This window comes from Sorex fumeus, unplaced genomic scaffold (genome assembly GCF_029834395.1).
Source record: "Sorex fumeus unplaced genomic scaffold, SorFum_2.1 ptg000051l, whole genome shotgun sequence".
Lineage (NCBI taxonomy): Eukaryota > Metazoa > Chordata > Mammalia > Eulipotyphla > Soricidae > Sorex > Sorex fumeus.
In genome coordinates, this window is record NW_026606108.1 from 37,998,418 (window position 1) to 38,020,637 (window position 22,220).

Consider the following 22,220-nt stretch of genomic DNA (forward strand, 5'->3'; position numbering starts at 1 on the left):
CATATGTTTTCAGATTAATGTAATCACTTTGTTAAATGTAACAAGAAGTCATGGGGCAGCAGAGAGAATGCAGTGGGTAAGACTCTTGCCTTGCATTTGGCCAACTGGGTTCCAATCCCCAGAATCATATAGTCCCCTCTGTAACCCTTGAGCTTTGCTGCGACCCCCAAAACCTAAAAAAGCACAACTGTAGCACTGTAGCACTGTCCTCCCGTTGTTCATCCATGTGCTGGAGCAGGCCCAGTAATGTCTCCATTGTGAGACTTGTTACTGTGTTTGGCATATCGAATACATCACGGGTAACTTGTCAGGCTTTGCCGTGTGGGCGAAATATTCTCAGTAGCTTGCCAGGCTCTCCGAGAGGGGCGGAGGAATCAAACCTGGCTCGGCCGGGCCGGTGGCTTGCAAAGCAAATGCCCAACCACTGTGCTATTGCTCACACAACAAAAACAAAAAAATTAATTAACTGAGTTTTCCTTATACTTTTTCTTGAGTTCTGGTTTCTCATGTGTTACTTTGCCTTTCTCCCCTTAGATTTTTTTTCATCTGGGTGGGGTGTGTGTGTGTGTGTGTGTGTGTGTGTGTGTGTGTGTGTGTGTACCTGGGCTGGGGAGTAGAGTTGGGGTCATATCCAAGCAGTGTTAAGGGCTTAGTCCTGGTGGCTGAGTGCTGAGAGACCCAGGTAGGCTGTATTCAAGGCAAATGCCCATTGCTTCAGCTCCTGCCCGATACCTCTTTTTATGTGATTCCTTTGATGGCTAGGTCTGTTATTAGAAGTGCTCCCCTTTTAATTCCTACCCTTCACATGTTTTTGAGGGTTGTGATTAATTTAAAAATGACTCCCTACTGACCCCTATTCCTTCGGCCTTACTATTTTTTTTAATCTGCTTTCTCTTGTTCTTCATTTAACGTTAGCAGTAATAGCAGAATATAAATTAAATAATGATGAACTTGTCATTCCTTTGTTTTCTGTTTTTTTGTTTGTTTTTTGTTTACTGTCTTAAAATTTACTTAATCTAAGTTTCTAGGGTGAATGCTGTATGTATTCTTTTACTTGGGATGTATCAAGGATGCTGCCACTGACTTCTGGATGGCTACATGTGCGTGAACATGTGCTGCTCTGCAAAGGTGTAGCCAGTTGGGAGTGAGGAAAGAAGAATGAAGTCATTAGGTTAAAATGTTTCCTGTTATTTTGAAATTGCTACTTTCCCTCTTTCAAGTCTTTTACTAAATTGACAAAAATAACATGAAATAGGAAAATGCCTTTAAGTCACTGTGGGCAATATTACTGCCTTAATATATTTTACAGTATAGCTGCGGAAGTTATCTTAGGTATAATAATTTTGACTTTGGCATGACTTCAACTATGATGTTGCGATATTGTGGTTTGTACTGGTTAATTTCTGAAGAAAGTGATTCCAAGTGGAAATGCATGTTATGCATTTATTTGAATGTGTAATCAGGAAGTAAGTGCCTCTCTTTGGAGTGTTTCTGAATAGCAGCAGGGCACACTTGAATTAGTAAGGAAAATGAGAACATGAATATGTGTGGTACTCTATTTTAACTTAAAAAATCCATCCTGCCAACTGGAAAAAGAAATTTAAAAGCTCTTTTCCTAACCCCAGTGAATCAGGAAAGGGATGTTCGTTCAGTTTTTCCATCATATCTGATGGGCTATGGATTTAAATAATGTGATACTGAATGTTTATTTCCTGGACCAATTTTTAAAAGATAAACACTTTTGGGCTAAGATATAACTTAACAGTAGAACACCTGCGTTGCATGTGTGTGTGTGTGTGTGTGTGTGTGCGCGTGCGTGTGTTGTCCAGGGTTTATTCCCTGATACTTTGTATCCCTTAGACTCCTGTACCCCATCACAAAAGATAAAATAATTTTGTGGATTGAAAATGATGTTCCAGAAAGGTGTCTATCTTCTTATTTTTGGGGGCTATACTTAGCTTTGCTCAGGGCTTATTTGACTCTGTGCTCAGAAATCATTCCTGACAGTATTCAGGGGACCACATGGCGTGCTGGGGATCAGACCTGAACCAGACGCGTGCAAAGGCAAGCACCCTGCTCAGTTGCGCTGCTATCTCTTTGTTCCTGGAAAAGTTCTCTTAAACCACGTGCCAGAAATTTGTTGATTCAATTCAGTTTTCCTATAGTTATAAGAGATATTATCTAGGAGTCAGTGGTTTGGGCCAAATTCCCCACTAATGAATGGAAAGATGAGATGAAGGTGGAGTGGATGAAATGTTTTATTCAGGTTCATCACAAATCACAGGTCATGTTAGTTATGCCAGTTATAAACCACCATCTGGTTCCTTCCCATATAAGGTCTATCCTATAAAACCTCTTGTTCTTTGTTATTGTATTAGCAATTTTGTTAGCAAGTGTGAAAAATGTTTTTTTTTTTATCAACTCTTGGAAAATAAATTTTAAAATTGGGGGAAAGAGTGGACAGGTTAGGAAATGCACATTTGCCCATGATTATTTTGAAGTTAGCAGATAATTTTTTGGGGGTCAAACCTGGCTGTCCTCAAGGCTTGCTTTTGACTTTGTGCCCAGGGATCACTCCTGGTGGGGCTCATGGACCATAATGGTGTCAGGGATTTAACCTGGGTCAAACACATGCAAGGCAAGTGTCTTACCCCCTGTATTATTTCTCTGCCCTGAGTGAGCAATTTTATAAGGACTTGGTTCTGTCAATTTATTTTATGAAATAGTAGTTGATAGGATGATAACATTTACGTCACGTGTGTGTGTGTGTGAGAGAGAGAGAGAGAGAGAGAAGAGAGAAAGAGAGATATCCCTTACCCAGATTATTTAGAAGAATTTGGTATAGAGTAAGTGATAGTAGAACCAAAGCACTAAAAGTAATTTTCAATATTTAGAAATCCCATGATATGGAAATTTTAGTAGAGAACTCTAGACTGATTGGTTTCACTGAGTTGTATAAAAGTATGCCAAGCTCTTCAGATGGAGAACAGTTTACAGCAAACTGATAGTGGGTTTTTTCTCCTACTCCCCTCTTCTTTTAATACTCCCTGGATAAGGGAGTAACCATGAGGTACAGTTGTAGACTTAGAAATTTTTGTGCTTGGGTTTCAGTTATACAATGATCAAGTACCCATTCCTTCACTAGTGTCCATTCTCCACCACCACTGATCCCAGTATCCCTCCCACCCCCCATCCCCCCATTTCACCTTGCCTCTGTGGCAGGGCACTCCTGTTTGTTCTCTCTCTCCTTTTGGCTGCTGTGGTTTGCAGAAGAGGAATTGAGTGGCAGTCATGTTCGGTCTATAGTCTACTTTCAGCATGCATCTCCCATCCTGGGCGGATCTTCCCAGTACCCTTTATTTGGTGCTCCGTTCTCTATCTGAGCTGACTTTACCCCTAGAGTGTGCGGCTGGCCTCCAAGCCATGGAGTAAACCTCCTGGTATTTATCTTGGCTGTTCTTGGGTGTTAGTCTCCTATTTTGTTACTTTATGTTCCCCAGATGAATGCAGTCTTTCAATGTCTGTCCCTCTCTGACTCATTTCGCTTAGCATGATACTTTCCATGTAGTACCACTTGTATGTAAATTTCATGACTTCATCCTTTCTAACAGCTACATAGTTCTATGTACCATTCTTGGAGGACTTTTGAAGGCCATTGAAATCTTCATAACTAGATTTTTGAGTTCCTTTTTTAGGGCATTATGATTGGGAACCATTCATTCATCATGACATGGGTTTTTGCTGTTGTGAAGTTATCATTTTCTCCCAATATGTGACCTTCTTGATTAAAAAACTTTGTTTTTATAAAAAGTATTATTTGTGGCACAACTGGCAATTTTTTTTTTTTTTTTTGCCACATGGGATGCTGGAATCAAACCAAGGTCAGCCGCGTGCAAGGCAAACGCCCTACCCGCTATGCTATCGCTCCAGCCCATACAACTGGCATTGTTTAGGATTGCGGGTTCAGTGCTTAGGGATCACTCCTAGTGGTGCTTGGGGGACTGTATGCGACGCTGGGGATCAAACCAGGGTTAGTTGTGTGCAAGCTAAGCGCTTTTAACCTCTGTGCTGTCTCTTTGCTCAAGCCTCCTGTTTTTTTATGTGTCCTGTGAAGCCCATAAATGAAAAGGTTTGATGTTCAGTTTACTTGTCTCCTTGCCGCTGCCCCTCCTCCCTCACCCCTCTCCTTGTTTATGGGCAAGAAACCACACACAGTCAGAAATCATAAAGACTCATTGGTTTTTCTTACAAGTGTTTTAGAACATTTGTAGCTCTTACATTTAAATTCCTTTCTCCTTCTTTTTTTTTTTTTTTGGTACTTGAGGGCAGTGCTACTAGGAACTGAACCTAGGCCCTTACATGTGCAAGATGAGTGCTCTGCTCTGCCCTGAGCCACATTTCCAGCCCTTGTTTAGGTTTTGATTTAGTCATCACTTGATCACTTGATACCCCATTACTCATCGATTTACTCGAGTGGGTGCCAGTAACATCTCCATTCATCCCTGTTGCGTGCTAGCGTAGCCCAATGGCATCTGCTCATTCTAGGAACATGCAGAGCTTCAAACCGATCATTCAGGGTCTTGACTAAGAAGTCTGACCATCTTGTAGGTGGGCGTCCACGTGACCTTTTGACGTGCCATGGAATCCAGTCAGTAATGGCTCTAGTCCAGCAGTCATCTCTAAACCTCATTATGTGTCCAGCCCATCTAATTTTTGATGCCTTGGCAAATGAGACAGCGTCCCTGATTCTTGAATGTTGACGGAGATCGGAACTCCAGATTCTATCTCTCATTTGAGTGAAGCGTGATACTCTAAGCATAGCTCTTTCGGTTCCTCTTTGAGAGACCCGAATAGTGTTCTCATCCTGTTTTCGTAGGGCCCAGGTCTCTGAGGCATATGTTAATGCAGGAAGAACAGTGGAATCGAAGAGATGTGCTCAGAACTGGAGGTTCTTTGTTCTCTTAGTTATTTCTTCAACGCTCTTGAAGGCATTCCAAGCCGCTCTCTTCCTCCTGCGTAACTCAGGTGCCAGGTCATTCATCATGTTGATTTCTTGACCTAGGTATATATAACTATTGTATTCGGAGATGGTGGTTCCGTTGAGAGTGAATGGAACATCAGGAACAAGACTGTTTCTCATGAACATTGTCTTTGTGAGATTCAGTTGTAATCCGACCTTTGTACACTCACGGTCGAAGTCGGTTAGCATTTATGCCGCTTGGCTGGTGTTTGGTGTTGAACGATGAACGATGAACGATGAACGATGTCATCAGCAAAGCAGAGGTGGTGTAGTTGCCGACCATCTAGCTTCACTCCCATTCCTTCCCATTCCAGTCGTCGCATGATGTTCTCGAGGGTGGCACTGAAGAGTTTTGGTGAAATGGTGTCACCCTGCTGAACTCCTCTCTTGACATGAATGATTACTTCTTTGTAGAATGTTGAGATTCTGGTAGTGAATCCGTAATAGAGCTCACGGAGGATCCTGATGTATTGAGTTTGTACACCCTGATTGGCTAGGGCTTCGATGACCGCTTCCGTCTCAACAGAATCAAATGCCTTCTTTAAATCAATGAACGTTAGACAGAGCGGCATCTTGAACTCCTGAGAAACCTCAATGAGCTTGGTTGTCGTGTTTAATTAAGGGCATACTGATTTAGTCATATGTTGTTTAGTTAAGGGCATAGTTTGTGAGAAGTGTAATTTCACCATAGTGTGAATGTCATTGAGTATAATTACATACATCTTGGTGGCTTAGCTCAGTGTTTTTCAACCTTTTTCTGGCTGTGGCCCTCTTCTGACTGTGTTTCCTTCCTGTGGCTTCCTTATCCTACCAGCCAACCCCCTAGTCTGGTGTTGTGTCTTCCTTCAAATATCCTGGGAGCCCACAGGGCCATGTGGCTTCTATTGAGAACTCTGGTATAGCCTGCAGCATTTCTAGGGCATAAAATATAGCTTATTGGAATCACCATCATATATATGGCTTATCATTGACTAAACTTTTTTTTTTTCTTTATGGTGCCAGGAATCAAATCCAGGGTCTCAAACTTGCAAGGCAGTTGTGCCACTGAGCCATATCCCCTTCTGATTAAATGTTGTTAAACAATGCATATTCTATTATTTGGTATGAGGTAGGGGCAGCTTCATTCATTGGCATGTGCATATCTAATTGCCCTAGCATTGTTTGTTGGAAATACTTCCCCCCTTCTTAATAAATGATTTTGGCAGTCTTGTTCAAAATTGGCTCTTTTTTTTTGGGGGGGGGGCAGAGGTGTTTTTTTTTTTGGGGGGGAGGTGGGGCAGCGGTGGGGATATACCCTGAGGCTCTCAGTGCTTATTCCTGACTCTGTGCTCAAGCATCACATCACTCCTGGCAGGACTCTGGAAACCATCTGGGGGTGCTGGTGATTGGATGAGGCTTGACTGCATGCAAGGCAAATGCCTTACCCATTCTAATATTGCTCTAGCCCCCTTTTTGCTTTTTTCTTTGGGATTTTGGGTCCACATGTAGTACTCAGGTCTACTCCTGGCTTTGTGCTCAGTGATCACTCCTAGTCCTGTTCAAAGGACTTAGTGTATGCCAGGGATAGTACTGGGGTCAGCCACATGCAAGATGAGGGCCTTACCTTTAAACATATACTATCTCTGTGGAGTCTCAATTCTGTTCCATTGATCACGACCACGATCACGACCACCCTGTTGTTCGTCGATTGCCTCGAGCAGGTGCCAGTAACGTCTTCTTTGTCCTAACCCTGAGATTTTTTTTTTTAAAGTGCCATATTCAAGGCTTGTTCCATTGATATTTAATATAAATTCATATATGCCTGCATTTGGTTTTGTTGATGAATTTACTTTTGGAAAGTTTTGTCTTTTTTTTTTTTCTCTTTCTTTTTTGGGTTACACTCGGCGATGCCCAAGGGTTACTCCTGGCTCATGCACTCAGGAATTATTACCCCTAGCGGTGCTCGACGGACCATATGGGATGCGGGGAATTGAACCTGGGTCAGCCTCATGCAAGTCAAATGCCCTACCCGCTCCAGCCCCAAGTTTTGCCTTTTCGTTTTTAATAGTTCATCATGTTTCTATTTGTTTCTCTTGGCACATCCTCCCCTTACTCCTAAACTCACATTTTTCAAGAACTCTAACTAAAAAATTCCCTTTCAATTTATGTTCACTTATAGAACCATTAGGTCATTTTGTCTATTCCAGAACTTCTCTAACTTGAAATTCTTTTGTGATTTGGTGTTTTCTTCTCCCTCACTCTTTATAATCAGAATGTGTTACTGTATTATTTGACCCCTATCTTTATATAAAATTTCTACTGTTCCTTCTTGGACTCTCTCTTTGGCCTTCTGACTCATCTCTTTTATTAAACTCATTGTGTGTAATTTAGTTAATTCTTTCTTTTGACTTATTTCTGTGACCTTGGAATTCTGTGTATTCTGCTCTTGGCCTTTTTTTTGTGGGGGGGTTAGTTCTTCATTGTTGTGACAGGGAGAAAGGGCGAGAGAAGTTGGGTGATATATTGTTCCTTCTATTTATGAAATGGCTTGAACACATAAAAGCTTCCTTCCTGGGTGGGGAAGAAGAGCAGCACAGCTTTGGGGACGAAGAACTGCTCTTGGCCTTTTTATACCCTGTCTTCTCTTGCTTCTATATACATCCCTTATTATCCAGACTAGAGAGCTTAGTTCCCAAACATGCCTACTTCTGTATACCTCAATATAAGAAGTGGTTCTGTAAGGATTGGCATTAGAATTAGAAGTCTTGGTGTTGCTATTATTCGGTGATTGAGTTAATTAAACTGCCTAAGCTTTAGTTTTCTTATTTGTAAAGAAAGTCTCATATAATTTGTTTTCTAGGTAATTGATAGGATTAAATAAAATATGTAAGATGCTGTGGCTGAAGAGATAATACAGCCACGTGCAAGATTCTAAGATTTGCATGTGGCAGATTAGGTTTGATCCTTGGCATTCCATATGATCCCCTGAACACTACTAGAATGGTACCTGAGCATAGCCTTGAATAAACCCTGGGCACTGCTGGATGTGCCCTCCACCTCTACCCCATTTCTTCTCACCTCCCTGCCCAAGAAAAGGTATGCTGCCATAGAGTGGATATTTAACAATTGTTGGATAAGAGACTTAGAAATATAGGAGCTCGCCTTTTTGCAGCCATTTGTGTTTGATCTTTGGCACTATATATGGCCCCCTGATAGCTGTCAGGAGTAATCCTTGAGCATCGAGCCAGGACTTTGAAAACCATTGGGTATGGCCCAACCTATCTCCTCCCCTCAAGAAAACAAAACAAAACAAAAACACAATTGTTGAATGGTACTGTGTTTGATTTTTTGCTCGAAACCTCTAATGCCTTAAATGCTAATAATGCCTTTAATTGTACTACCTAAACTGTATTTTCTTCTTTAATAAGAGTGTGGTCCATTTCGAAGTACGGTCTTTTTTGTTTTGTTTTGGGACAATATCTGATGGTGGTCAGATCTTAACTCCTGGCTTTGTGATCAGTGATCATTTCTGTCTGGACTTGGTGACCATATGTAGTGCTGGAAATTGAACCCAGATCAGCTGTGTGCAAGTCAAGTGCTTTACTCACTGTACCATCTCTCTGGCCCCATGTCTTGCTGGAAACTCCATGGCATTTTGTACTTATACCATATATGTTAAAATGCCATATAATACCCCCTTTTATGTTCTTTCCTGAATCACAAATCATTTGAAGGCAAGATACCCCCTTTTATGTTCTTTCCTGAATCACAAATCATTTGAAGGCAAGAATAGTCTTTGTTTTGCTTTGTATCTCTGCCAGTAAATTTGTTGTAGTGTGAGTAAAGTTCTCACCAAATAGGTGAAATTCTACCGACTATATAAGGTCAGTAATTTATTTTTATAAATTATTATTATTATTATTATCTCTTTTCATCTTTTGGCCACATCCGGTGGAGGTCCGGGCTTATTACTCTTGGCTCTGTACTTGGAGGTTACTGCTGGCAGGGTTTGGGGATTGAATCTTGGTTGAGGCAAGTATGCTATCCATTCTGCTAACTATCCTTCTGGCCCAATAAAGTCAGTAGTTCTTAACATCATTTGTTTAATGTTGTTTCAATTTCCTCATTTTGCGAGGTACCTAAGGCAACTTCTCCCATGAATAAAAAACTCTACAAATTAATTTTCTATGGCACCTTGTCCAGGGTACTTTTGGAATTCTGGCATTGTAGTCCTCTTTAAATTGTGATCCATTTGAGAACAGGTGTGTCGTTTATGTTGTGTGTGTTTATGTGTGTGTGTTGGTTTTGGGACACACTTGGCTGTGCTCAGGACTTACTCTTGCTTCTATGCTCAGGGATTACTCCTGGTGGGCTCTGAGAACCATGTGGGTTGCCAGGAATTGGACCTGGCTTGGCTATGAGTAAGGGTAGCGCCCTACCCTCTTTACTTTTGCTCTGTCCCCAATTGTTGTTCTTTAGAGAAAGCACCATGAGGATATTCTTCTGGAAGTGTGTGTTGCTGTATCATTGGCATCTAATATAGTCTTTAAAATTTTTAAAAAAAATTTTTTACTTTTTGAGTCATACCCAGAGAAGCATAGGGGTTACTTCTGGCTCTGCATTCAGAAATTACTCCTGGCAATGCTCGAGGGACCATATGGGATGCTGGGGATCGAACCTGGGTCGGCCTGTGCAAGGCAAACGCCCTACCCGCTGTACTACCGCTCCTGCCCCCAATAGTTTTTAATATAGTGTGCCCTCAATTATTTGTTGAGTGAACTCTAAGTACCATAAGATATAATTTTAATTGTTAAATCCCCATATAATAGTACCATATGTAGAACCAGAGGGATAACTCAACAGGCTGATTATATATTATAGACAGAATTATAGATTGTCTATATGGATTGTATATTTATATTCAGACCTTAGTACTGCATGATCCCTGAGCATGGAACTCAGAGTAGCCCCTGAGCACTGAGGACCTGGCTCCAAACAAACAAACAAAAAAAACCTGCCATATGTCTAGATCTGAATCTTGGATCAAGGAAAATTATTGAGCTCTGGAGTTTTTCAGTTATGTGTTATAAGTATGTAGAACTTGTTTTTGCTCTTAGTAGTGTATGTTGCTTCTAGGTATAATTAATAATTTGAGGGTGAGCTTAACTTTTCCTCACTAGGTTCTTATCCTACAACCTAGGAGAAATATAGTCAGATCTCTTTATAAGTATCTAGGCTTCTTGAGAGTGAGCTTTTTTTTGGATTTGATGAGAGAGTGAATGCCCTTTGGGGTTCAATCTGAAGTGAACACATTCAGCCAAGGGCAGGAGTAATTGCTTTCCTGGCTATGCAAAGATAGATCCCGTAGAGGCATTTTCCATATTAATAACTGGTGGAACCAGACACAGCCTGTCCCTCCTATTTCTTCTAGCTAAAAAAAGAACATTGGGTACCTGAAGTGATTTGTTACAGAAATGCATGATCAATAATTAGTTATTTTAATGTCAGTTTTTTTTAGTATTGTTGAATTTTGAAATCATGGAGTGGTATATGTTCTTTATAGAAAATCTTCCATATTTTTTTTGGGGGGTAGTCGAAAAAGTTTTAGGGATCGAATTCAGGGTCTTGTACATGTAAGGCTAGTTCTTTTACTTTAGGATTGTATGTATCCCCAGCCATTAGATTTATCGCAGCGAACTATTGTTTACTTTTAAATCCTATATGGTTTCATTTTTTTTTTTCCCATTGGTTTTTGGGTCATACCTGAAGGGTCATACTCAGGGCTCATTCCTGGTGTGGCTCGGGGTGTTGTAGATCAACCTGTGTCAGCCTTACTGTTGTCCTCTTTCACCCCCAAGTCCGTCTCTAATTTTATTTATATATATATATATATACATATATATATATATATATATATATATATTTGCTTTTTGGGTCACACCCAGCGATGCTTAGAAGTTACTCCTGGCTCTACACCCAGGAATCACTCCTGGCGGTGCTTGGGAGCCATATGGGGTGCTGGGGATTGAACCTGGGTCAGCGTGTGCAAGGCAAATGCCCTGGGCATTGTGTAATATCTCCAGCAGGCCCTTATTGTATTCTTTTTTTTTTTTTTTTGCTTTTTGGGTCATACCCAGCTATGCACAGGGGTTACTTATGGCTCTGCACTAAGACATCACTCCTGGCAGTGCTCAGGGGACCATATGGGATGCTGGGAATGCAAGGCAAACGTCTACCCGCTGTGCTATTGCTCCAGCCCCCCTTATTGTATTCTTAAAGGTTTTTACATAAAGGCTGATATTTGCATAACAATCACTTGTAGTCCATAGCTTGATTACTGAATGCTATTGTTAAATATTTGAGTTGTTTCAATGTTTTTTTTAACCGAAAAATTTTTACTGAGAATTACAAAGATATTTATGATTTACAGGTGTACAATATTCCAACACTAATCCCTTCACCAGTGAGTGACACTTCCCTCCACCAATTATGCAAGCGTTTTTTGATCACTGCTGATGTTTTTGAGTATGGATGCTCTGTCATAGGGGCTGTCCTAGCATTGAAAATGAACTCTGCTACTTGGGAAGCCTACAGCAGTCTCAGCTGTGACTACCAAAATGACTCGAACAATTGCGAGTATACAATTGCGAGTATCCCACGGCAGTTTTTCCCATCCTACCCAGCCCCTCCCAGCCTGGTTGAGAAGCTCCGCTATAAACTGGGTTGGCAAACTTATATTATGCACGGCTATTTACATTTCAGAGTTTAATCTGACCTGAAATATTGTTTCAATGTTTTGTTATGGAAAAATTAGTCAATGATTGTACCAGAGTCTTTGTGCAGGTGGTATACATTTGGTAGTTGGAATGGCTAATTGAACAGTGGTGATAACTTTTAACATTAAAAGTATAACATTAAAAGTACTTAATAATAACTTTATCATTTTGTGAATATGAATGTAGGTTGTATTAAATTTAGGTATTTTCCCCTCTGATCTTGGGTTTTACACTTCTAGATACATACAGTGCTTCTCTTGGATTTCTTTGGGGGTGGGAGTGTGTGTGCTATATCCAGCAGTTCTGGATGTGGGTTAGGCATTTGGTGTGCAGGGCTTACTCCTGGCAGTGTTTGTGGGACCTTGTGATCCTGGGGATAGAACTGGGGCAAACCATCCTCTGTAGTCCTTTGAGCCATCTCCCTGCTTAATGGATTTTTTTAAATCTTTTTTTTAATTATTATTAGTGAAACACCATGAGGTACAGTTGTAGATTTACAATTTTTTGTGCTTGGGTTTCGATTATACAATGATCAAATACCCATCCCTCCACCAGTGCCCATTTTCCACCACCATGGATAATATTCCCCCCACCCCCATCCCCCCCATCCTACCCTGCCTCTGTGGCAGGGCAATCCCTTGTGTTCTCTCTCTCCTTTTGGGTGTTGTGGTCTGCAAAAGAGGCATTGAGTGGCAAACATGTTCAGTCCATAGTCTACTTTCGACATGCATCTCCCCTCCTGGGAGGATCCTCCAAACACCCTTTATTTTGTGCTCCCTTCTCTATCTGAGCTGCCCTTCCCCCTAGAATGCCCGACTGGCCTCTAAGCTATGGAGTAATCCTCCTGGTGCTGATCTCAGCTATTCTTGGGTATTAATCTCATATTTTGTTACTTTATATCCCCCAGATGAATGCTGTCTTTCTATGTCTATCCCTCTCTTTCTGACTCATTTCCCTTAGCATGATACTTTCTATGTTGTACCACTTGTATGTAAATTTCATGACTTCATCTTTTCTGACAGCTACATAGTACTCCATTGTGTAGATGTACCAAGGTTTCTTTAACCAGTCATCTGTTCTTGGGCACTCAGGTTTCTTCCAGTTTCTGGCTATTGTAAAGAGTGCTGCAATGAACAAACAAGTGCAGATGTCACCTCGACTGTACATTTTTGCCTCTCTGGGATATATTCCCAGGAGTGGTATTGCTGGGTCAAATGGGAGCTCAATTTCTAATTTTTTGAGAATCATCCATACTGTTTTCCAGAAGGGCTGAACCAGTCGACATTCCAACCAACAGTGAAGGAGTGTCCCTTTCTCACCACATCCGCGCCAGCATCGGTTGCTTTTGTTCTTTTGAATGTGAGCCAGTCTCTGAGGTGTGAGATGGTATCTCATTGTGGTTTTGATCTGCATCTCCCTGATGATTAATGATGTAGAGCATTTTCTCATGTGCTTTTTTTGCCATTCGGATTTCTTCTTTGAGAAAGTTTCTGTTCATTTCATTGCCCCATTTTTGGATGGGGTTGGATGTTTTCTTCTTGTGGAGTTCAACCAGTATTTTGTATATCCTTGATATCAACCCCTTGTCAGATGTGTATTGGGTGAATATCCTTTCCCATTCTGTAGACTGTCTTTGTACTTTGGTCACTGTTTCTTTTGAGGTGCAGAAACTTCTTAGTTTAAGATAGTCCCATTTATCTATCTCTGTTTTCACTTGCTCGGCCAGTGGCGTGGCATCTTTGAAAATACCATTAGCTTCAATGTCATGGAGGGTTTTGCCAACTTTATCTTCAATGTACCTTATGGTTTCTGGTCTGATGTTGAGGTCTTTAATCCATTTTGATCTTACTTTTGTACATGGTGTTAGGCAGAGTTCTGAGCCCATTTTTTTGCATGTAGACGTCCAGTGATGCCAGCACAATTTGTTAAAGAGGCTTTCCTTACTGCTTAATGGATCTTTTAGGAAAGGAATAATAGTATTAGATGAACAGAAAGGAGAATTTTGAACCCAGGGCCTCATAAATGGGAAGTGTATTCTGGAGCTACTCTATTCTTAGCTCTAGACATAAGTAACACCTGTTTTTCTTTGTTATTAGCCGAGGGTTACACTCATTTAATTTTGTTACTTATATACTTGGTTTTATGCACTAGAGATTTTGTGGTGTGCCAGTGTCACTTCGTTGTGGTCCTTTTGTGGGGGTATCAAATAGTAAAGTTGTTGGGATCGCACTTGGGCATCTGTGTGAGCTGGCGATTGAAGCCTTGACCTCACTAGCCTCCTGAATATAAGACAGGTACTCTATTGCTTACTGTTCCAGTGCTGCTAGAAATTAGTATTTAAAAAATTATTATTACTATTACTATTTTGGTTTTTGGAAGGCCATGCCTGGCGGTGCCTCGGGCTTACTCCTGGCTCCTGTGCTCAAGGATCACTCTTGATGAGACTTGAAAGATCATTAGCAGCTCAGGAGATTGAACAAGGGTCAAGCATGTGCAAACTATCTACGTCTACAGTCTATCTAGCCCAGAAATGAGTATTTTTAGGGTTTTTTATTCGGAGCCAAATTGCTTTCCAGATAATTGTGCTTTCACCAGTAATGTACAAGAACACTTTTCTTAGTGACAACTATAAAAAGACAGGGAAAAAAACAAAACAAAACCCAGAATCCTTGAACTTAATTCTGTGCATGGAATATTCAGGGTTTGAACTGTTTTCCTTTTTTAATATTTACATTGTAAATGAATTATTCAGGTTCATTCCTGCTGAGTTTTCATTTTTTCATTTTGTAACATAGGTGATTTGATGAAGAGCGCTGCAGGAGAGTTTGCAGATGATCCCTGTTCTTCTGTGAAACGTGGCAACATGGTTCGGGCAGCTAGAGCTTTGCTCTCTGCTGTTACCCGGTTGCTTATTTTGGCTGACATGGCAGATGTCTACAAATTACTTGTTCAGCTGAAAGTTGTAAGTACAGGCCCATGTCTGTAATTTGTTTTCTCTATCACAGTGAGTTTGCTGCTGGCCATACTTAGTTCAGCATTCCTTAGGATTTGGTTTGGTTTTGATCTTGGTTTACCTAAGGGACCAGGAATGTTTTGTTACACTTAACCTTCTCTATTCAACTGGCTCTGCTATGAGCCTGTTTTGTTTTAGGTTTATTGAGGAACTTGCCAAAGGTATTGTTTTAGTTTCATTCCCCCTTTTTTCAGTTTTGATTAAACATTTCCTTCTGCCAGTTAAGTTCCAGAGTTGAGAAATTAAGATACATTAAATTTTATCTTTTTAGGTAGAAATTAGCATAATACAGCCCATCTCACCTCATGTAAAGGTATCTTAATAGCTACTCAAATATTTATCCATCTAAATTAAAAGTTTGCATTGCAATCTGAATAGTTTTTAAAAGATACATAGATTTTTTAGATCTTTATATACAGGCTTGATTTGTTTAAAGCTTTTCTGGTTTTTTTTTTTTCTAGGTGGAAGAAGGTATTTTGAAACTGAGGAATGCTGGCACTGAACAAGATTTAGGAATACAGTATAAAGCCCTGAAACCTGAAGTGGATAAACTGAATATCATGGCAGCCAAAAGACAGCAGGTACAGTCATGATTTGGTAACAATTCAAGGTTTTTTTTTTTAAATACTATCTAGTGGTAAAGATCTATTTTACATAAACTTTCTGAAGGTACCAGTACCTCATTCTATCAGTAGACTTAGATGAAAACATTTAAGAAGTATCTTTTACTATTTCTTGTAATAAAGCTATAATTAAGTTGCATTCATGTTATACTTCTATTTGTTGTGAAGCTTTTACTTTAAGTAGCTTGTTGTGATTATGACTAGAGAGGTGATACACATTTGTTTTGTGTGTTCAGGGATTAACTTGAGTTGGTAGTGGAGTTTAATTCAGACTTTTGAAAACTTCTTTGAAAAATTGAAGCATATTGGAAATACTTCTGTATCAGAAACTCCCCTCCATATACTGTTTTGTTACTTAAATGTATTTTAAGGGTGAGGAGAGTTTTCTAAGCAGTGCTCAGGAGACCCAGGGGCTTCACTAGTGATTCTCTGCCAACTGGGCCATTGGTTCAATCAAAACAAGGACTTGAGACTGCAGTGCTGTTCTTGCCTTGTGTGTTGGGGAAACTTGGGCTGCCCCAGTGATGCTGGGGACTTCCAGGGCCATAGCTGGTGATTCTCAGGGGACCATGCATTATGGGCAGTTGAACTTAGGTTAGATGCTTGCCTGAGTGTTAACTGATTTGATTCCCAGCACTGCATATGTTCCCTGAGTCTCACCAGAAGTGATCTTTGAGTGCAGTCAGAAGTGAACCCTGAGTACTGCTGGGTGTGATTAAAAAAGCCAAAACTAAATAAAAAAAGCAGTATTTCCCAGCAGCCTGGAAAGGCCCTAGAACAATAGCAAAAATCACACTGCCATGATAGTACATTTCAAATGACTTTAGTATCAATAAGAACCCAGATTCTTGAAATTTTCTAGCAACACCATCTTCAGTGTGTCTGGCACTAGTTAGTTATAGAGCTCTGGACGTGACGTTTGGATGCTTCAGTATGTCTAGAGAAATAAAAAGAACTGTTTTCTTTCTTAAGCTTTTCTTTATAAGCAAACTGGAGCAGTAGTATAGCAGATAGGGCGTTTGCCTTGCAAGCGGCCAATCTAGCTTTGATCCCTGCATCCCATATGGTCCCCCAAGCACCGCTAAGAGTAATTCCTGAGTGCAAAGCCAGGAGTAACCCTTGAGCATCGCTGGGTGTGACCCCCAAACCCCAAAATAAGTAAGTAAATAAATACTTATTACTTAACACTTATTACTTAGATATAAATAAATAAGGAAATAAGCAAGCGGTCTTGAAGCCCCTAAAATATTTACCCCAAATCTATCTCATTGTATAACAATCATTCATCACTAATCATTGGTAGGAGGAGAGCAATTACCGTATCTGATGCAGAAATGAAGATCTATCTTACTTTCTAGAAGGGGATAAATTCTTGAGAACAGGAATATCCAGTCCAAGCTCTGACAGACAGGAGAATGAGGTCAATACTATAAATGTCTAGTTTATGATAACCCCATATTTGGAGACTTATAAGTAACTTTTATCCTGTTATATTTACTAGATTTTATTTCAGATTGAGGGGATTAAATGAAATAATAATAAATATTATTTGTATATCATTTAATTTAGTGTGACACTCAGTAAGGTAGTTACTGCTCATATTTCAGGCTAAAAAGATATGATCAGACTGAATCTATACAGATGAGGTCCCAATTTATAATTTTAGTAGTTAGTATTACAAATGATGATAATAGAATTAGGTTTGTTGATTACCTTAATCATCTAGGTACAGTTTGTGTAAACGAGCTCAGTGTGCTCAATCGTAGAACTGACTGGTCCTAAGAATGCATTCAATAGTATGGTAATTCTGTAATTTAGTAAATAGGCAAAATTCGCTCAGGATTTATTTTGCTTAACATTATTTCTATTCTTTGAACATTGAAATAATAGCTGTTATTAAAAGCTATAAAAACCTCTGACAGAGAGTCTTGTCTTACCTTCATATGTTTATAAATGCATACTATTGTAAATAGTATGTTTGTGAAGATATATTACTCTTTGAGGAAAGTGAGCACATTGAGACTGACACTATTGCACATCCTTGAAAAATGAAATAGGTAAATTGATGGTATTGAGATTAAAGTCATATTTTGAAATTGTATATGCTTCTGAAGACTGAAGACAATGGAATTGAGTTAAATTTTCTATGTGTCTTGAATGTACATAATATACCTTACACACAATCTCTGTTTTACTTTAAGAGATAGTACATTTCAAACATTTCTCCCCCCACCCTAGCCCCCCTTTTGGGGAGGGGGCCCACACCTGATGGTGTTCAGGGATTACTTCTGGTTCTCGCTCTTCAACTCAGGAATTACTCCTGGTGGTATTTGGGGAACCATATGGGATGTTGAGGAATTAAGTCGGTTCCGCCAAGTGCAGGGCAGGGCACCTTACCTGCTATACTACTGCTCTGGCTTTGTTTCAGACATTCTAAAGATATCATGAAAATCTTTTTTTTTTTGGTCCACACTTACTGGGAGAATTACTTGGAAGGACCCCAGGGCTTTCTGAACACCACCTGGGAGAACATAACCAGCCCACCATCTCCAAAGGAAAGAAAAAGAGAAAAAAGTATTTTTTGGATTACTTCTGTCTCTGTGCTCAGGAATTAATCTTGGTGGGTTTGAGAGCATGTCTGGTTTTGGGGATTCGAACCTGGGTCAGCTGTGTATAGGGCAAGTTCCCTACCCACTATACTATCTCTTCAAATCCTCCAAAAGAAAGTTTTCAATAATATTTCCTTGTGATTGGGGGAGGGAGATTTGGCCACACCTGACAGTACTAGGACTACCCCTGATTCAATGCTTGGGGGACCACTTCCTTCTCTCTTGGGTTTTGTCTGTGTTCATGATTTACTCCTGGTGCTTTGTAGAGGATGCTGGGGATTAAAACCAGGTCAGCTTTGTGCAAGGCAAGCACCTTACCTGCTGTACTATGTGCTCTGGCAACTTTTTTTGGGGGGGGGTTGTTAGGTGGGGGGCACATCTGGTCAGCCAGGAATCTTGGAATTCTTTCTCTAGACTTCCATGATGGAATGATTTAAATAGGTTAATCATTGAGTAGGCTTCTGTGCACTTAACTGTTCATAAAATGTCCTTTATAGGACTTGAATTTCTTTGCACTTAGTATGCATTCTCATAAAGAAGTGCTATTTGGGGGCAGGTGCACTACTATTCATTTTACCCTAAGACTCTGTAGAAACTTCATATTCCCTCTGGAATCTGCCTTCTGATCTCCTTTAAAAACTGTTCACTTTTTCTACACTGTATGCTTTTTATTAGGATTGCTGGATGCTTAGACCTCTGGACTATTTTTATCTTTGACTTTTCTTGTTTCCTCAGGCTTGGTATGTAATAATTTATTTCTGCATTGACCCTTTTATCTTCGCAGGCAATTCTAGATCAAAACAAAGTATGAGTAGCATTTGGGCGTGATGTGCTTGTTGACTTCTTAGGTTCCCTTGCGTTACTTAAGCTGCAGCCCTTTGAGGAAATGCTAAACCTAAAAAGGCCTATAGGCGCTCTGAAATGTACCTATTTGTCATTTTATCTGGGGTTTAGGAGTGATGGTGACGATGTTTCTAAAGGAAATAGTGAATTACCCTAAAAATGTGGCAAAACTGGAGGTTGTAGTGGTAGTACAGTAGATAGGATGCTTGTCTTGCATACAGCTGAACTCATATCATCCCTTGAACACTGCCAGGAGTGATTCCTGAATGCAGAGTCAGGAGTAACCCCTGAGCATTGCCAGGTGGGGCCTAAAAACAAAAATGTGCTCAAACTATAAAATGTGCTAAAACGCTGACTCTTTAAACAAAATTTACAGGATAGTATAGGCTAGATAGTATAATTGATCAGATAATTTTTTTCTTTTAAGTGTTTTGACCACACCCAGCAGTACGCAAGGCTTACTCCTGGCTCTGTATTCAGGAATCATCCCATTGGGCTTGGCAGACCTTATGGAGTGTCAAGATTCGAACCTGGTCAGCCACATGCAAGGCAAACACCCTACCCTCTGTACTGTCACTCTGGCCTCTCAAATTTTTATAGATGGTGGAGTTGTTGCATAGAGAAGGTTAATTTGGCAAGGCCATTAATACAGTAAGTGGTACAGACAGGTGTTGACCCAGGTTAACTGGCTCTTTATGATAGGGATTTGACTTTTTAAATTGCTACTGCAGTTTTTCCCCCCATTACCTAAAACATTGAGTATGATATAGTGGTGTTCAATAAACATTCAATGAGCTCTTTAATATAGGTAATTCTAGGGTGGGTTATAAATGTGGTCCTTCTATTGCTTTTTTGGATTAGAATATTACTAATGAAGAATTTCCAGTAGACAACAGATTCTTTCACTTTAAGGGTAAAATAGATGGCAGAGGTGAGGATGGGCTGGCCCTGATCCTGGTTCCTGTAAGGACTGCTGTCATCAGCATGTTATAATTCTGTTGTGGTTGCAACATGTTGTAATACATGTTGGTGTATTAGAGATGGAACATGGAGCTTGTTGAACTGTTCAGTAAACATGTAGTCTTTAAACTGATTTATGGGATCATTTTTTGGAAAACATTGATTATATGGTGTAGTGCCAGTGTTTTATTTGTAAGTAATCTGAACCTGGTATATTTGACTCTAGCCATTTCTTTAATTTTGTTTAAATCTAAGAGAAGATATCAGATCCATTGTATATATGGCTACAGTTTTATGTTGTTAAGAGGGAAGTGAGAGGAAACTTTCACTTGAATTGGATAAAGAGTGTTAGATATACTTTAGAAGTTAGTTTCTATTTCTTGCTAGTTTTATTCCTGTATCTGATTGATTGTTATGCTTTCTGTTTGTTTTGGGTTTGTTTGAAATGAAGATGGATCGGCAAAGTTGAAATGATATACATATAATTTTTATTCATACATATATGTAAGGCTCTACTAGACTAGGGATTCTTCATAGATAAGCTATTATTGCTTAATAGCTTTTTCCATGAATTTAGATTATTAGTATATATAACTTGGAATGAATACATGTGATCTGTCACTCTTGTTATAGTAAATGGTGCTGACTCCTGAATAGTATCCATTTTCTATCTTCACTTAACAAAATCTAATTTTTTTATGCTAAGGGAAAAGCCATTTTAAAGAGACAAAGTAGAACACTTTAGCGGTTGGGACAAGTGATGATATTTAGCTGTCATTTTCATTACAGATTAAAATGTATCTCTCATGCTTGATGAATAGAAGTCTATCAGATATACTTCGTGATGAGGGCAAGACATTTAGAAAATGCCACACAGAACATGAGTACTAGCAGTTTAAATATAATGGTTAGCCATAATTTCTTGTCACAGCTTCAGTCTTGATATAATCCTCAGTTTTCAAATCCACCATATCCTATTTTTGGCTATTTTAACAGATGTTGTCTTCTGAAAGCTAGAAATTTCTCAAACCAGACCACTTTAGGAAAGTCAGCTTGTTAATTATAATTTTGGCACCTATCAATTTTAGGTGACCACAGGGTGTCTTTGGTAACCTTTATGAATCTGTATTGATCTTGATTACACATATTATACATATTGAGGAAGAGTGCCAAAGTTAATTGTGAAGAGTTTCATGAATCAGGGATAATATAAATGCTTCAATGCAGATGCCTTTCTAGAAAATTAGAGTTCCTAAGATGTTGTAAGGGCAAAACCTTTAGAAAATGCCACATAGAGCCTGTGTATCAACTGTTTAAGCATACTAGTTAGCTTTATTCAGCCCCTTGTTCTAGCTTGAGTCTTGAAATGATCAGTGATTTTCTAAATCTACAGGGTCCTGTTTCTGAATATTTAGCCTAATATACTGTGCTATAGGGCATTTGGAGTACTGTGAGCAAGTACTTGCAAATTCAGATTCCAAATGAGAAAAGGAATTTTAGTAAGCTGTCACATTATACAAGGTTTGAATAAAGATGCAAACCAAAAATATATAGCGAAGTGAAATTTCAGGAAAAGGAAGTTTGGTGTCTAATGCTTAATTAGGAACTCATCTAGAAAGATGAGCCATTAAATAGCTATGTTAGACTTTAAATTGAGTAATTGACTTTGGCCTTTTAAAGTTAGTCAATTTTCTCTTACTGTTTACACATACACACGTTTTGAAAATGTTTAAATTTTTACTCTAAGATTCAGTTGGTGACACTTAAATAGAAATTTTGTGATCATGTGTGAAGTAGAATAGCAGTAGCAGTAGATCTGGGGATCAGAGTTTCTTCTCAGTGGCTATACACATTTATTAATGTGCATGTTTCTTGTTTGTTTTGTTTTTGGGCCACACCTGATGATGCTCAGGGGTTATTTTTGGTTTTGCACTCAGTAATAACTCCAGGAAGTGCTTGGGGGAACATTTGGGATAGCAGAGTGAAACCAGGTGGGCTGTGTGCGAGGCAAACTTCTTATCCTACTCTGGCCCCCCTGTCATGAGATACCAGAAGTACCCTCCTTCAAACTGGCTTATTTTTGGCATCACTTATTTGCCACTATTTGGCCTATCTGTGCATCTACCAGGTAGATGCCAGAAGTGGAAACCATGCCAGGAAACTCGAATCCTTTCAATTGTAATTGTAATTGTGAGGTAGGATTTTGAGTTATGAGAATTCTGAATAAAGAAAATGTCACATAAGATCCTTTACATATAAAAATGTTAAATGAAAAACATTTGAAATAAGGGCTATATGAGCCTTAGCTTTATATATAAATGTCTTGTGTCCTAGGTTGGTTTTTGGGAATAGAGGAGGAAATAGAGAGAGGAGAGGTGTAGCATTCTTGGAAGAACA

General features: G+C 39.5%; 1 protein-coding gene across 2 annotated transcripts in view; it reads left to right on the forward strand.

The window, feature by feature from the left end:
- Window positions 1-22,220, forward strand: part of CTNNA1 (catenin alpha 1) — a 297,107-nt gene that overhangs the window by 149,742 nt on the left and 125,145 nt on the right. For both annotated transcript variants that reach the window (XM_056124865.1, XM_056124866.1), the window contains exons 4-5: window positions 14,571-14,737; window positions 15,250-15,369. In XM_056124865.1, the coding sequence (XP_055980840.1) occupies window positions 14,571-14,737; window positions 15,250-15,369 (287 nt within the window). The remainder of the gene's footprint in view (window positions 1-14,570; window positions 14,738-15,249; window positions 15,370-22,220) is intronic.